General features: G+C 59.2%; 1 protein-coding gene and 1 long non-coding RNA gene across 4 annotated transcripts; one reads left to right on the top strand and one right to left on the bottom strand.

The window, feature by feature from the left end:
- The first annotated feature begins 2,504 nt into the window (after positions 1 to 2,504).
- On the top strand, positions 2,505 to 12,236 carry GBGT1 (globoside alpha-1,3-N-acetylgalactosaminyltransferase 1 (FORS blood group)). Of its 2 annotated transcripts, XM_023242939.2 has the most exons (7): positions 2,505 to 2,662; positions 3,248 to 3,421; positions 3,960 to 4,025; positions 8,620 to 8,670; positions 8,754 to 8,789; positions 9,329 to 9,463; positions 10,860 to 12,236. In XM_023242939.2, the coding sequence occupies exons 2-7, from the start codon at positions 3,336 to 3,338 to the stop codon at positions 11,542 to 11,544; spliced, it is 1,059 nt and encodes a 352-aa protein (XP_023098707.1). In that variant the 5' UTR covers positions 2,505 to 2,662; positions 3,248 to 3,335; the 3' UTR covers positions 11,545 to 12,236. The 2 variants fall into 2 exon arrangements, with proteins under 2 accessions (XP_023098707.1, XP_023098708.1); XM_023242940.2 differs by lacking the exons at positions 2,505 to 2,662; positions 3,248 to 3,421; positions 3,960 to 4,025 and adding an exon at positions 3,450 to 3,938.
- Positions 12,194 to 15,748, bottom strand: LOC109494029. Of its 2 annotated transcripts, none has more exons than XR_002737714.2 (3): positions 13,893 to 14,315; positions 13,303 to 13,431; positions 12,194 to 12,328 (listed from the first exon to the last, which is right to left on the bottom strand). It is a non-coding gene; the product is annotated as an uncharacterized LOC109494029 (long non-coding RNA). The 2 variants fall into 2 exon arrangements; XR_002737713.2 differs by lacking the exon at positions 12,194 to 12,328 and adding an exon at positions 15,393 to 15,748 and having other exon boundaries at positions 12,351 to 13,431; positions 13,893 to 14,040.
- Positions 15,749 to 16,125: the final 377 nt, after the last annotated feature.

The raw sequence follows: 16,125 nt of genomic DNA, 5'->3' as shown, positions 1-16,125 counted from the left end.
ACCCCTCCCTGCTCCAGTCAGCTCCATGCGAGCAGGAACTAGGTTGGCTCATTGCTCTAAGTCCAAGTCCCCAGAACCTTCCCGCAACGTAGTGGACGTTCACCTTCTCTCAAATAACCAGGTGAATTGATATGCGTAAGGTGCTGTCATTGACAGAAACCACTTCTGTCCTTGTTCCTTTGTGGATGCGTCCATGCCTGCCCTCAGCACCCTGTCTGCTCCCCGCTGTGTGCACGCACCTGGATCCCAAAAGCGAGCCCCGGACCCCACCCAGGGGCTCTGGGCAACAGCCAGCAAGGGGGAGCGCCGTCCCCATGGCCCTCCTCATCCTAAGAAGACACGTAAGCCATATTCACCAAGGTTTTTAACCATCGTACACACACGTTCACACACACACACACACACACAGAGCGAAGGGTGGGGGCCCTGGAGGACCCGCACACGTATGTCTCCTGCACCTCCCGCCGCCCCTGTGCTTTTGTGGCCTTGCTCTGGTTCTCTCGGATCCTCCTCCCGGCTCCCTTGAAGGTGTCAGGTCTCCGCCCGAGTCCCTGGGTCACCCACTCACCTCTCCTGTTAGGAAGACGTGCAAATGCACACCCTGCATTTCCTCCCATCTTCGTCTCGCCTCCCAGACTTCGGTCATCAGATTTGGGGGTCGAGAACACCCCTTGTGTCTTCCCTCACCTGTCCTTCCACCCAGCGCTTCCCAGGCCATCCCCGAGGCGGTCCTCGGGCTGGATTCATCTCCTGGGAGGTGGGGGTCAGGGGACAGAGGGCAGACGGTGCCGGTGGGGGCAGGAGAGGGCCGTGGCCCACAGGCCAAGTGCTGGCTTGTCTGCCAGGGCCCCCAGGCTGGGTGAGCCCCACCCGGCTCTCCTGTTTCTTACTGGGTGGCATCCTTGTCCTGAATGCGCACCAGGAAAACTGATTGAGGAAAAACCACTCAGGTTCGGAGGGTGGCTTGTGCCTGGCTTCCTGGAGGCACAGGGCTGTCCCTGTCCCGACAGTTCACTCTGGTTCTGCTGACCGACTATGGTGATTCCTGAGCCTCAGTCTAGAGGCCCTTAGACTATTTCTGGGCTATGTGTCTTGGCAATACAGTTGCAATAGAATCAGCAAAATATTGTCAAGAATCAGTGAAGCATGCGACTCTTGATGTGAGGGTCTTCAAAGCCCCACTCTTAGGGCAGAGCTTACTTAAGAAAAAAACAACACACACGACTGGGTGGCTCAGTAGGTTGAGCGTCCGACCTCAGCTCAGGTCATGATCTTGCTGACCGTGAGTTCAAGCCCCGCGTCAGGCTGTCTGCTGACAGCTCGGAGCCTGTTTCAGATACTGTGCGTGTGTGTGTGTGTGTGTGTGTGTGTGTGTGTGTGTGTGTGTGTGTCTCCCCCTCCCCCGCTCATGCTCTGTCTCTCTCTCTGTCAAAAATAAAAAATAACATTAAAAAAAAAAGAAAAAACAAAACAAACAAAGAAAAAAAAAAACCCACTCAGTCCCAGACCAGGTCCCAGGGAAGCAGTGTTTGCAGCTAAAAATGGAAGCATGACCTTTCTGCAGGCACTTACCAGCTTCCCCAGTCATGTGCCAGGCTCCTGCGTATTCTGGGGACACTAGCCCCACCTGACGGAAACCTGCGGTCGTCAAGGGAAACCCTAAGGACACGGTGACACCTCCAAAGGACCTGAGAGGCTATGCCCAGGGTCCAGGAAGAGTTACAACTTCAAGCGGCTTCCTTGTGACCTTGAGCAAACCTGTAACCTCTCTGAGCTGCATGGGTCCTTACTTTCCCCTGCTGTTTCTCGGTTTCTCCCTTGTTGCTACTCCTTTATTTACCATTAGGGTGCCTTCCTTTTTTGTCCCTCTTTATGACCCCTCCCTCATCCAGGCCTAAGCAAAGGCCTCTCTCCTTTCCAGGCCCTCCAGCCCTTGGTGACACGTAAGAGGGTCCCCATGGGGCTCTAGAGTCTCTGCGGTGAACAAAGGGCAATGGTACCCCAACAAGCAGGGAGAAAACTATTTCGACTCCTTTTCCAGGGGAGGAAACAGGCTCAGGGAGATTCCGGAACTGGAACCGCACCGGGCGCCCGAGGCCAGCGTGCCGGCAGCTAGGCCCTGAGCAAAGGGGGAATGCCTAAACCACGGAATACGCGCACCGTTCAGCTGGTTTTGCCTTCCTGTGATTGTTTCGACGTTGTTCTAAACACACGAAAGTATTTGTAACTTCTCAGGCCCTCACCCCCACCCCGAGTTCCCGGATCGGCTCTTCTCGCCCGGAGCTGGGCCCGCTGCGCCAGCGGCTGCCGCCCAGAGGGCCACGGGACGGCAGAGCCCAGGGGACACTCGGCTCCCTAGGACCCGGGGACGGGGGCCGTGGCCGGGGCGGGGGGCAGGGCGCGAGGGGCGGGTGGGCGCGGCTTGCAGGCTGGGCTCGCGGGGCGGGGGCGGGGCAGCGGAGGGGGAGGGGCGCGCGGTTCCCTTCCCCCCCCCCCCCGCGGGCCCCGCCCCCAGCCGGAGACCGCTCGCCGGGAAGCCGGCCCTGCCCCAAGGGTCAGCGCCGCGCGGCCGCCGGGCATCGCTGGGGCCCTGGCGAGCCGAGTCCCTGCTCTCCCGGCCTCGGTGCGACCCTCCGTCCTCAAGCTGGTCTGGCGGCAAGGGGTGAGTCTACAGCCCTCGGGGACAGTCGCGCTTCCTCCTCCCCGCGCCGCACCCGAGCGCCCCGCGCCCGCAGTGGCCGGCGGAAGTCGGCTGAGCGTCTCGGCCCCAGGCGCGGGGTGCGGACCGCTTTGGCCGAGGACACCGAGACCGGCCGAGGGGGAGTAAAGTGACTTGTCCAAGGGTACCGGGCCATTGAGAGCGGAAGCGCGTTCCCGCCGCCCCCTGGAGACCCCTGGCTCGGCCTCCCGGAGGAGGACACGGCTGCCCCCACCCCACCCCGGGGGCATCACGGCCGCCCCTCTCCGCGCAGCCCCCATCCCGGCCGGGTGTGTCCCCGCCAGGCTGACTCGGGACTCAACTTCCGGTGTCCCCGCTGTTGCCCGCGGGCATCCTTCTCCCAGCCCCGCCCAAGCGCCCTGCCCTTCGCTGCTGCGGGTCCCTTGGCCCGCCAAGGGCGGCGTCCCGCGGAGGGCGGCGGTTGGGAGGCAGATCCGAGAGCAGCTATCCTAGCTGGAGCCACCCAGGGGAGGGCAGGGCAGCAAGGATGGGGCCGCTCTCCCCTGAATAGGGCGCATTCCTTTGCAGGTGACACGGGTTTTAGAGCCTGCCAGCCCCGGGAGAGGTGGACTGACTCACCGAGGCACGCTCAGTCTCTGCAAGAGCCCGGGCTCAAATGCTGTACCCAGCAATGCGCGGCCACAGACTGGCCCTGGGCCTAGGATTCTGCCTGCTGTTGGGCACTGCCCTCTGCTCGCTGTGGTGAGCGTGCCCCATGCAGCCCACCCCTCACCCCTGACTCCTCCCTTTCTTGGCCTTGCAACCCCCAAACCTTGACCCCTTTATGGATTCCCAGGTCCCATCCACCTCTCTCCACACACCTGTCCCCCAACCCCAGCCCCAGTAAGGCCAAACTGGTTTTGGCTTCTGGATTTTGCTTTGCACTGGCCTCCTGGCCTTCGCACTTGCTTCTTCCTCTGCCTGGACCATTCTTCTAGCCACGTTAATGAAGCACTCGTGTCCACACCCCAAAATGCACCTCATGTGTTCCTTTTCTGAAGCCCCACCACCCCCGCCCCCACTCACCCCCACGCTCTTGTGGGGGGGGGCTGGCATTAAGAACATTCCTTCCCTGGGAAATGAAAGACTGCGCTGCAGAAGACCGGGAGGCTTTGACCTCCAAGGTCAGCCAGACCCAAGGAGTGGGGGGATCCCCAGATGCTCTCCACTGCAGGCCTCCACTTCCTTAACGTGCACCAAGAGGGTGCACAGTCAACAGGTGGGTGTTTTTCCTTCCCAGGATGTATTTTGAGAACTGGCTGCGGGTCTCCTATGTTCCCTATTATCTCCCCTGCCCGGAGATCTTGTAAGTATGGGGCTGGGAGAATTTGGGGCCCTGTGGGCTGTCTGGAGTGGAGGCAGTGGGAGAGTTTTACGGTCAGTTTGCAGATTATTAGTTCCTAAGCTCATGATTCCGATCAGTTTGAGAAGTATTTGGGTAATTTGTGGGCTGCCACAAATATGGAGTAAAATTCCTATTTCAGTCCTCCAGTGTCTTTGAGCGCCCCCTCCGTGGTTTGACCTTGATCCTGCCACACGGCTCTGAGTCTCACTTGCTTCGTCTGTGAAATGGGCTGATAGAGGTGTCGCTCCTGGCCGTCTGGAGCATGCAGTGTGAGGACGTCTGTATAGCCTCCTGTAGCAGGTGGCACATAGGAGGTGCTCAGGAAACAGTGCTCTTAGGACCTGACCTTTTGGCTAAATTTTGTGTTCAGTGAGGATTCAAGGAACAAATGAACATGTGACCAGTCTTCCCCCACGTAAGGAACCTGATGCTTTGACAGTTTAGAGTGGAAAAACAGGTTGGCACCGTCTCAAGGGGGTGTCTTCATGATAGCTAAAGGGATGTTTAAAATCCGGATCCTAGACTGCTTGCTAATTAACAATAGGCAGGTTTTGCGGTTAGAAACACAGAGTATGGGAAATTAGGAAGCTAGAAAGCAGAAAAGACAAAAACAAAACGCTCTTGTGTCCTATGGGTCTGAGTTATACTTTGCTTCCAAAGTTCCTTGTCAACTTGTTGGCTGCTGTACTTTCTCGTTGAACAGATGGTGCCTCTTACGTGGTTCTAAAAAGCAGAAAGCCTGCTTGCTGTTGAAAAGAGCCGTGATTGGGGCACCTGGGGGCCTCAGTCGGTTAGTCTTGGTTTCGGCTTCGGTCATGATCTCGCGGTTCGTGAGTTCGAGCCTGGCGTCAGGCTCTGTGCTGACAGTGCGGAGCCTGCTCGGGATTCTCTTTCTCTCTCTGTCTCTGTCTCTGCAACCGTCCCCACTCACGCGCTCTCTCTCAAAAATAAATATATAAACGTTAAAAAAAAATTAAAAAGCTATGATCATAATGTTTTTGCAATTTTTATCCTGTTTTCCCAGAATTGGTATATGTGTACTCTTCATGGCCACCATCATTTTGCCGCCCCCAGGAACTGGGTCCTAATTCTTGAACCCCTCCCCCTCTCCCTCCAACAACCGGGGCGGGTATTTTCGTTGTGTCCAATTCCCCAGTGTCCTAAATTAGTTTATAATGAGCAGCTTTGGATATAAAGCTTTTTCCATATCAAAAATCCTTTCATGGGGTGCGTGGGTGGCTCAGTCGGTTGAGCGTAAGACTCTTGAATTTCGGTTCAGGTCATGATCTCACGGTTCATGAGTTTGAGCCCCGTGTCGGGCTCTGTGCTAACAGCACGGAGGCTGCTTGGGATTCTCTCTCTCCCTCTCACTGCCCCTCCCCGGCTCATGTGTGTTTTCTCTCTCTCAAAATAAATAAAACACACGTTAAAACATTTTTTTAGGGGCGCCTGGGTGGCGCAGTCGGTTGGGCGTCCGACTTCAGCCAGGTCACGATCTCGCGGTCCGTGAGTTCAAGCCCCGCGTCAGGCTCTGGGCTGATGGCTCGGAGCCTGGAGCCTGTTTCCGATTCTGTGTCTCCCTCTCTCTCTGCCCCTCCCCCGTTCATGCTCTGTCTCTCTCTGTCCCAAAAATAAATAAACGTTGAAAAAAAAATTTTTTTAAAAAAAACAACATTTTTTTAGATTAAAAAAAACAATAAAAATCCTTTCATTGGTATGTTCCCTCCCTGGACCAGAGGCCATGGAGAGAGTCTCGGTCCATCTTGTCTGTTGCTTTCCAAAAGGACCACGCTCTCAGTGGTCCTTCACAGAGGCTTCACAGAGATGCCTCTCGCGGGCCTGTGCTGGGAGGAGCGCTAGGTGTTGCAAAATGCAAAAACCAAAGCACCCTGCTGGTTCGAGAGACCGGGAATGCTAGCTGTTGGGTTTCAGTTTCATTTCCTCGATTCCTACCGAGGGCCTCGTTTCTCCCACCCGCCTCCCACGAGCTGGACTTCCTCTTCCCCTGATGCACCTGCTCCACTGGCCTCTCCCCTTGGTCCGTCTGCGGCTTCTCTAAGCATCACCCTTGGCCAAAAGCATTCGCTACGTTTTTTCCCTTCCAGCTCGTCTATGTCTATCGTTGGGTTCGACTTGGCTCTTTTTTTTTAAGGGATTGAAGGTGGAGATTTGGGTTGGTGTTAAATGGTCACACCTTCCCTGCTTTTCATCTGGATATCTTCACTTTTAGTTTTCCTACCTTCCAGTGTGAAAGCATGAAGCTGATTTTTTTTCTCCGCTCTGGCTCACGTGTGGCTTCGGTGTTCTTACGACTGACCGTGCTCTTTAAGGCGGCTGGAGCGTGGCTGGGCTTGGAGGCGGGGGTGGGGGTCCAGCCGCCAGGGCTGTGGGCCCTTTTCCTGTTCACTTCCCGCCTTCCCAGAACGCCGTCACTTTCTGAGCAGGGACCTGAAGCGTGCTTGTCTGCGGGCACGGGCGGCCAATTTGATGGACTAACTTCTAAAAACTGTTGATTCAAGAGGTCAAAGTAATCACAGAAAGACAACTGTTACAGGATTCCACTTGTAAGAGATCTCCAGAACAGTCAGAGCTCTCGAATAATGGTTACCAGGGCCCGGGCAGATGGGGCAGAGGGGAGTCGGTGTTGAGAGGGGACACGGTTTGGGTTGGGGAAGATGAGAAAGTTCTGGAGATGGATGGCGGGGACGGCTGCACAGTAGTGCGAATGTGCCTAATGCCCCTGAAGGGCACGCTTAACAATGGTTAAAGTAGTAAATCTTTGTTTTGTGCATTTTACCACCAAAAACAAACAGACAAAAAAAAGCAGCAGCAGAAGCATAGACTAAACATTGGAAGGAAAGCTCAAGGAGGCTTAAGCTATCCTCTCAAATATGCCATATTGAAAATTCTCGGGGCTCTTGGGGGGGGCTCAGTCGGTTAAGCGTCTGACTCTGGATTTCAGCTCAGGTCTTGATCTCACAGTTTGTGGGATCGAGGACCGCGTCCAGCTCTGTGCTGATAGCCTGGAGCCTGCTTGGGATTCTGTCTCTCTCTCTTTCTCTCTCTCTCTCTCCCTACATGCATGTTCTCCCTCTCTGCAAAATAAATAGATAAACATTTAGAAAACAAAAAGAAAATTCTTTAGCGAGCGGGCAGGGCAGTCACCGTTCCCTCAGGTGGTCTGCCCCTTACAGCCAACCTCAGGCGTCTTCAGGAGCTGATCCACTCCAAAGGTCCTCAGGCAGGGGTTTGCCTTCTCTGGGCCTCACTTCTACCCTCGGGGGAGGACTTTATCGGGAGGACTCTAGAGCCCGAGGAGTCAAATGTCTGGCCCCAGGTATCTCCAGCCAGTTAATGGCAGACCCAGAGGCTCTCTGCACCTTGCAGCCTCCGTCCTTAGGGACCTCCTTCTTACTTGCCCACCCAGGCTAACCCTGGCTGTTGCTGGCGGAGGCTGGCCGCCCAGGCCGCTTGCTAAGAAGGGGACAAGACGCCTGGTCTTAACAAGCGTTTGCTCTGTGCTGGCCCTGGGCACACACCTTGTTTAATTCTCAAGGCAGCTCTCAGGGTGAAAGATGGCTACCCATTTTACAGATGAGGAAAAGTGAGGACATCAGTCAGGGTTCCACTAAAGAAACAGGAGGCAGGAGGGAGAAAGATTGACCCACTAGGCTAAGCCAGTCTGGACTCTGCGGAGCAGGCTGGAGCCCGGGAGTGGACACTGACCGAATCTCATCACGGAAACCTCAGCTCTGTTCTTAACACCTTTCACCTGGTTGTACCAACCCCATCCAGGCCATGTGGAATATCTTTTTTGTTTTTAATGTTTTATTTATTTTTGAGAGAGCGCAAGCGGGGTTGTGGCAGGGAGAGGGGGACAGAGGATCCTAAGCAGGCTCCATGCTGACAGCAGCGAGCCCGACGTGGGGCTCGAACTCACAAACTGCGAGACCATGACCTGAGCCGAAGGTGGACGTTGAACCGAGGGAGCCACCCAGGCGCCCTGGGATAATCTTTACCTAAGGGCAGCGGGTGTAGATGTTAATCACACCCGCCATGCACCATCACCGCGAGGCCTCCCTCGATTGGTGATTGGTGATTGGTGTTGGTGTAACTGGTTACAATAACTGACCGCCGCGGGCTCAGGTAAAGGGACTCGCCCAAGGTCCCCAGGCTAGAAAGCAACAGAATGGCGCTCACCAGGCCTTTGCAGCTTCTCAAGACTTGTCCGCTGCCAGGCCCCTCCAGAGTGATGTGTGTGAGACAGCATCAGCTTGGGAGACAGCTGGCACCGGGTACCCATCACGGCCTTGCCACTTAGTGACCCTGGACAGGCTGCTTCTATAGGAGCCCAGCCCCCCACCCCTAGCAGAGTGGGCACGCAGTGGGGAAGGGCGCGCAGAGGGAGTCTGCACGGAACCTGGAAGGGTGCCTGCCCTTGCGGGGGCGGGGGGGGGGGGCGGGTGGTTGGTTATTCTCCACTCTGTCCTTCCCGCACCGAATACGTCTGTCCCCAGCCCTGGCACTAACAGCTCTCTCTGTCCTCTGCCACCAGCAACATGAAACTGCAGTATAAGGGGCAGAAGCCATTTCAGCCTGTGACACAGTAAGCAGACCGTCATTTCCCCCTTTGTGGCCCCGGGGGGTTGGGGGCTGCCTCCCCTCACCACTGGACCTTTTTGGTCACAGGTCACTGTACCCTCAGCCCAAGCTTCTGGAGCAAAGGTAGGTGTTGGGCAGGGCCTGGGGACGGGGAGATCTGGTGTGGGGAGGGAGGCTGGGGTGGGCAGAGCTCTGATTTATAAGTTGGGGTGGTGGGGGTATCAGGTGGCCCTGGGGTCCAGCCCGGTTCTGCCACTGGCTGTGTGACCTTGGGCAGGTTACTCAACAGCTCTAGGCTTCTTTCTATGCAAGTGGCTAATAAGAGCCACCTCCTAGCAGCTTGGAGGACTGGATGATGGGACGGTGTTTGCAGAAGCACAGCTCCATAGCAGGTGCCCAGTCTACACCCCTCATGTATTCGGCACTTAGCAGGCACCTGAGATGCTGGGCCCCCTTAGACACTCGGTGTGCATTAACTCCCGGTCCTCTCAACCGTGCTGGGAAGGAAGTGTTCCTAACCCCGCCTTCCACATGAGGATAGTGAGGCTCAGAGACAGGGATGAAGCTGCCCAAGGTCACACAGCGTAGGAGGCCAGGCCGGGGAGAGGCTGAGGCTTTCACAGGTAAAGGGCCTCCGTGCCCACGGCCTCCCCCACTGCCAGGCCTGCAGAGCTGCTGACCCTCACGCCCTGGTTGGCGCCCATTGTCTCGGAGGGAACCTTCAACCCCGAGCTGCTGCAACACATCTACCAGCCGCTGAACCTGACCATCGGGCTCACAGTGTTTGCCGTGGGCAAGTGAGTAGTGGGCCAGGTGGGTGGTTCTCACTGAGCCACGGGAGCTGCCGGTCTGGGAAGAGACAGGACCTGGACACAGGACCCTGCCTGGACGGCAGGGACGCCCTGAACCAGGCACCGTGTGTGTGTGTGTGGGGGGGAGATAGGGGGTAGAGGGTGATGATGGGAGGGCTTCCTGGAAGAGGGGATCTGGCCCTGGCATGGAAGCGGGGAGCCAGCCCCGGTGACGGAGCAGCAGGAGACTTTGTGACGACACCCCCTTGCCTCCTTACCCCTCTCTGCTTCCCCTGAACGGTCTGGGCAGGTAGGAAGGAACAGAATCCCTCAAGACCATAACATAACTGGGGGTCCATGGTCAGGCTACAGGCAGGTCAAGGCCTGCCCTCAGGGCCCTCTCCCCTCTCCCACTCTGGGCCTCCCCCCTGTTTTCCTCTCCTGTCCCTCACCCCACCTGGCCTTTCCTTTAGGGGATACCACCTGACAGCTTCCCCCCCCCCCCCCGGGGCTCTCGCTGGGACTCCTGAGAGAGAAACCAGTGGGGCCCCAGTACCTAAAGTGCTGGGTGGGGTGGGGTGGGGGGGCATGTCAGGTGACCCTCTGGTCCAATCAGCTTCGACCTGGGGGGTGCGGCCCTGTGGGTTCCTCCAGCTGGGACCTCAGCACCACTCACCTGGCCTTGAGGCAGCACATACGGGCCATGTGATCACTTTCCTCTCTCTGAGCCTCAGTGTCTCTGCCTCTAAAACGGGGATTATGGGGGAGGCACTGGCTGGCTCAGTTGGTGGAGACTGAAAAAAACTAACATTACAATGGGGAGTACGTTGCCTGCCTTCAGGGAGTTTAAGAGGCTCAAAGGAGCTAAGAATCCCTTGAAACTCTGCCTGACCCGTAGGAGGTACTCCATAAACTAAGTCAGCTTCGTTTGCGAGTTTGCGGATTTTAGGAATCCTCGTGAGGTATCATTCCTACGAGGGCTGTAAGAGGCTGGTGCTGCAGGGCGCCCGGGGGGCTCGGTCAGTTGAACATCCGACTCTTGATTTCAGCTCCGGTCATGATCCCCGGGTCGTGGGATTGAGCCCCACATGGGGCTCCATGCTGAGTGTGGAGCCTGCTTAAGATTCTCCCTCCCTCTCTCTCTTTCTCTGTCTCCCCCCCACCCCGCCCTTCTCCCCAACTCAGGTGCGCTCTCTCTCTCTCTCTCTCTCTAAAATAAAAAAAAAAAAAAATTTAAAGAGATTGACACTGCGGTTGTGGGGCTTTGACAGAGAAGGGCCCCGAGGGTCACACCTGCGTGGCTTCTCAAGGTGGGGAGCTGGGAGGTGGACCCCAAGCCCCACGCCCTGCACAGGCAGCGGCCCCATGGGGCCGGGGTGGATGACGGGGTTCTTCCTGCCAGGTACACCCGCTTCGTCCAGCATTTCCTGGAGTCGGCCGAGCAGTTCTTTATGCAGGGTCACCGGGTGCACTACTATGTTTTTACCAACGACCCCGCAGCCATTCCTCGGGTCCCGCTGGGCCCCGGCCGCCTCCTCAGCATCGTCCTCATCCAGAGGCACTCGCGCTGGGAGGAGATCTCCACGCGCCGGATGGAGACCATCAGCCGGCACATCGCCGAGAGGGCGCATCGGGAGGTGGACTACATCTTCTGCCTCGACGTGGACATGGTGTTCCGGAACCCGTGGGGCCCTGAGACCCTGGGGGACCTGGTGGCGGCCATTCACCCGGGCTACTATGCTGTGCCCCGCCAGCAGTTTCCCTACGAGCGCAGGCATGCTTCCACCGCCTTTGTGGCAGACGACGAGGGGGACTTCTATTATGGTGGGGCGGTCTTTGGGGGGCGGGTGGCCAGGGTGTACGAGTTTACCAGAGGCTGCCACATGGCCATCCTGGCGGACAAGGCCAATGGCATCATGGCCGCCTGGCAGGAGGAGAGCCACCTGAACCGTCGTTTCATCTCCTACAAGCCCTCCAGAGTGCTGTCCCCTGAGTACCTCTGGGATGACAGGAAGCCCCAGCCACCGAGCCTGAAGCTGATCCGCTTCTCTACGTTGGACAAGGACAGCAGCTGGCTGAGGAGCTGACGGCTGAGCCAGGCTGCTGTGCACGGGGACCCCAAGCCCTGCAGCCAGCTCGCCCCGGCGGAGCACCGGCTCGCCCCCAGCAAGCACCCCGCCCGCCCCCGGCGGAGCTCCCCAGCTTGTCCCAGCAGAGCACCCTTTGCCAGTGCCCCCCTTCTCAGGTGAGATCCATCCGGTCCTGCCTACCTCAGTCTATTAGCAGAAGCTCACCTGGGAAATGGATGCGGAAGGGCCTTTGTAAACTGTGAAGGGCTGCGCCCACATGAGCGGAACACCAAGATCACACGGCAGCGTGGCCCGAGAATGGTCAGGCGGGAAGAGGTGAAGAAGACAGAGCCGCAGGCCTGGCCCAGCAGACGTGCCTTCGGGGCAGGCTCCGGAGTCAGCCCTACTCAGTGCCTGAAACCCCGCCTCTGCCCCACTTCTGTTGCCTATTTGCCCCTAAAGTTGCACTTCTCAGACCCCGGTGTGAAAGGCATCCAGACGCCTCTTCTCTGGCTGTAGGGGTCCCGGGTGCTGGGACGTCCCCCAGCCACACAGCGCTCGGCCCTGGAGTGAGTCTTCGCACCAGAACAGGCCTGGCCCTCTCTGGCGTTGAGTCTAGCCCGCACCCCACGGCGGACCACACTCTCTGGCACCAGCCCCACCTTTGTAAGGGAGGTTGGGCAGTTTTTAATAAAGGTGGCGTGCACGAAGTCCTCACCGGGGTGTTTTCACCTACGCATCCGAGCGTCTGCGCGGCCAGCCACCGGGGATCCAGGCAGCCTGGATTCCACGTACAGTCAGCCTGTGGGGGTGGAGGAGGGAGGGTCCGGTCTTCTAGAAAGCCTGCGTTACAGCGGCCGCTGCAGCAGACGAGATTCTGTTCCCGCTCTCCTGGGAGAGGGGTGAGGTGAGAGCGAGCCATACCCCCCGACCACGAGGGGGGCAGAGCTCATCAGCTGGACACCACGGTGGCCTCTCAGCCCCTGATGCATGGCCCCTGATGTCGGCCCTCTGCCGGCACCTCCTGACCCTGGGGCAGCCTCAGCCCTGTGAGGCCACCTGCGGGTGTCGGGCTCCACAGCTATGTTGCAGGCCCGGGATTAGTGGGCGTGGGAGGGCAGCCTCACCAGCGTGGCAGCCGCAGAGGGACTTCAGAGCCCCTTCGGTGGCCGTGTCTGCCTGGCAGGACGGAGATGGGGGGGAGGGAGGGCTCAGGGTTTGGTGGCCCAGTGTCCCCTCTGGGGGCAGCATCACCTTTGCCAAGCGGGGCACAGAGGGGTACGTTCTGGCCACGTAGGGAGGAACAGGCACCCAGCCACATGGCCCCCCTCCAAAGCTGGGGGTCAGCCCAAGGCGCAATCCTGTGGCCTGCAGTCTGTCCAGCGGGCAAGGACAGATTACGAGAAAATGAGCAGAGGGGAGGGCAGGTCAGGGAAAGGCGCTGAGGTGCCTGCAGGGCAGAAGGGCGAGGGTGGGCCCACAGTCCACGTGTTCCGGTGGGGAGCCCCTGCCTCGCTCCCAGCCCAGCCCCTCCTGGCCCCAGCTGACGGACCTTCCCAGCCGCGGCCCGAGCCCCCAAGGAGTACGGCTGACACCGCCATCGCAGGACCCAGCTCTCAGACACAAGGGAGTGACGGGACCCAACTCTTAGACCCCAACCAGGGTCCAAGCTACTTGCCAAAGAAGGGCTGAGGGCTTAGAGCCACAGCTGCTCCACGGGTGGGGAGAAGTGAGGGGCCTGGCGGGGGTGCAGGGGGGACGGGGACGGGGCCTGACCTGGCAGACAGAGGTGAGAGGGCTCAGAGACAGTCCCAGCGGTCCTCAGCCCCTTACTGGCAGGATCGGGTCTGAGCCCCAGGCACCAATGTTGTCAGGGCCCATCAGTCTGGGGGGCTTCGAAGTTTTCTAAATTGCAAAGGTACTTCTTTAAGAAACAGACAATAGCCCAAATACAAAATGTCTGCCGTGGAGGCCCCTGAAACTTAGGCTTCCTGTCCCTTCACGGCCAGCAGCTTCCTCCCCGCGCTATCACTCGGCCATCGGGCCTGGCCCCCACACCTCTGCTCACACTACCCACCACTCGGGTCTGCCAGTCCCATCACCCGGCTGATTTCTGGGGACTCGTGCCTGACATCACCTCCGGGAAGTCTGCCTTGATTTGTGCTCCCCTCCAGAGTGGGTGCCTTTCAGTGTTTCCACGAACCCTCCGCAACCCTGTGTCACTTACGACGTCTGCCTATGTGCACCCCTCGCCCCAGCTGGTAAACTCTAAGGGGGGATAAATGGGGCGGCCCAGATTCCCCCGGTAGCTGGAACCCAGGGGGCGTCCTATAAATGTTGAATGACTGTGGGAGGGGAGACAGCACCTGTGGGATGTTGGACAGGTCATCTGAGGCCCTGGGGTGAGGGCCAAATGAGATTATGGCTGGGACACCCACTCCTCTTGGGCAGTTGGTGAGATGTGGCTTCTGAGACGTGGCTAGGTCTGGGCCCTCCAAGCAGCGTGCCCCCACCCTGGAAGGAGACAGCAGATGACCCCCAGAGCCCCCATTACACAGGAGGAAACTGAGGCAGCCTCCTCCTCCCTGGTTGGTTTTGGGGATCTATGCTTGAGTGGGGCCAAATAACACACCCACCAAACTCCCTCCAAATCAAGGATGCTGTGGCTCTTATAAGACTGCCCGGGGGCGCCTGGGTAGCTCAGTACGTTAAGCATCCAACTCCCGATACTGGCTCAGAGCATGATCTCACAGTTCGTGAGTTCAAGCCCCAAGCTGTCAGCGTGGAGACTGCTTGGGATTCTCTCTCCTGCTCTCTCTGCCCTTCCCTGATCACACACGCTCTCTCGCTCTCTCAAAATCAATAAACTTAAAAAAAAACCAAAAAGGTTGCCTGAATTGTGTTCCCTTCCCTCCCCAACCTGCGGTGACTCCCGACTCCTTACCTGATATCCAGAGCATTGCATGAACTGGTCCAGACGCCCTCTCCAGTGTGCACCCGTCACCCTACTCCAGCCTCCCTAGAGCCTTCCTCCCCCAGGAAGCCCGCCCCTCAGAGCCCCTTGCCACCAGTGCCCCTCTCCATGGCTCCCACCCAGGACATCCTCACATCCAAGGCTGGGATCAGAGGCCACAACCTTTGGGTCAGATTGACTTGAGTTAAAACCCACAGTGGGGCTATGTCACACAAAGCCCTGTGACCAACAAGCTCCTGTGGTGGCTTCTCAGAGCCTCATTGAAAATGGGGTCTGTGGCCCCGACCCCAGAAGAGTGACCTGGAGGCACAGGGGGAGCCCTAACCCAGGACAACGCCTGTGATGGTTAGTGCAGGGCTCAGTGAGGGTGCAGACAACTCTGAACCCCCCGTTCGTGTTCACGGCTGGACTTGGTCACCCAGAGCCAAGTGACCTTGATCCCTTGGAGGCACTGCTCATGTATAAAAAAGGGTGATGCGGCGCCTGGGTTAAATCAGGCTCAGTCAGTCAGGCATCCGTTCTTGATTTCTGCGGCGGTCACCATCTCACCGTTGGTGCATTCCAGCCCGGCCACCACGGGGTGGCGCTAACAGGGCAGAGCCTGCTTGGGATTCTGTTTCTCTCCTCTCTCTGCCTCTCCTCCTGCACTCTCTCTCAAAATAAATACACTTTTTTTGGTGGTTTAAAAAAGGAGGAGGAAATCACCGATTGCCCAGGGAAGTCCTTTGCAACACTCGGACCATCCCTCCGGCACCCCGAGGAGGGCCCCCTCCCACACCCCTGACCCCAACCAGGGCTGCAGCCAGGTCTATGCTGCATCGCGTGTCCCGGGGTCCCGCCAGAGAGATTAGGGGAAGAAGAGTAGAGGAGGAAGGGGAAGGGGCGCACTGACCTTCTTGCCCGTGCTCCGTGTCGACCGCCGCCTCCAGGTCCCCTGGCCCAGCCATGCACCCAGCTGGCCACTGCAGGCTACATGTGGGGACCAGCACAGAAGGACAGTGCTGTATATTCAGAGATTCCCAAGTCTCCAGGTCTCCGCGCCAACCCGGCCCAGCGCCCGACGGCCCCCGTCCGCTTGGGTTCGGGGTGGCACGAGGTCCCAGCGGGCGTGAGCGACGCGTGGGACCCGCCGCGCGCTGAGCCCTCGCTGTGCTGCGGCGAGGCGCGGCGCCCGTGCACGCGCTGTCCGCGGGCCCGCACGGGCCCCGTGCGCGTGCGACAGTGGACGAGGCCCGGGAGCCTCGGCAGGGTCCCCCCACCCTCGCCGGCGGGAGGGAGGCCGAGCGCGCCCCCGAGCGCGCCCCCGGGCGCGCGCGCGCGCGCGGCCCGCCCCTCACACCTGCGGCGGGCGGGCGGGGCGCGGCGGGGCGGGGCCGCGGCTGTCTCCGCCCACCCGGCCGGAGCCCGGGAGCCCGGGCGGAACCGAGCAGCGGGGCCCGAGCGGCCGGCGGCGCAGGGCGGTGCAGACAATGGGAGCGGCGCGGGCGGCGGCGGCGGCGACGCGGGCGGCGGTGGTCGCGGAGTCCCGGGCCCGGCGAGGACGGGAGGCCGCGCCATGAGCCCCGCAGCCGGGCGCCCCCCTGGGCCGCGCGCGGGCCGAGGCGAGCGGCCTCTGCGAGCCCCGG

The sequence above is a fragment of the Felis catus genome, chromosome D4, assembly GCF_018350175.1.
Source record: "Felis catus isolate Fca126 chromosome D4, F.catus_Fca126_mat1.0, whole genome shotgun sequence".
In the NCBI taxonomy this organism is placed as follows: domain Eukaryota; kingdom Metazoa; phylum Chordata; class Mammalia; order Carnivora; family Felidae; genus Felis; species Felis catus.
The sequence above is the reverse complement of the archived record's forward strand: the minus strand, read 5'-3'. Positions and strand labels throughout refer to the sequence as shown.

Coding starts and splice junctions, on each gene's coding strand:
- GBGT1 (XM_023242939.2), top strand. CDS start 3,336: ATGCTGTACCCAGCAATGCGCGGCCACAGACTGGCCCTGGGCCTAGGA. Junction 4,026..8,619: donor CTCCCCTGCCCGGAGATCTT/GTAAGTATGGGG, acceptor CTCTGCCACCAG/CAACATGAAACTGCAGTATA. Junction 8,790..9,328: donor CCCAAGCTTCTGGAGCAAAG/GTAGGTGTTGGG, acceptor CCCCACTGCCAG/GCCTGCAGAGCTGCTGACCC.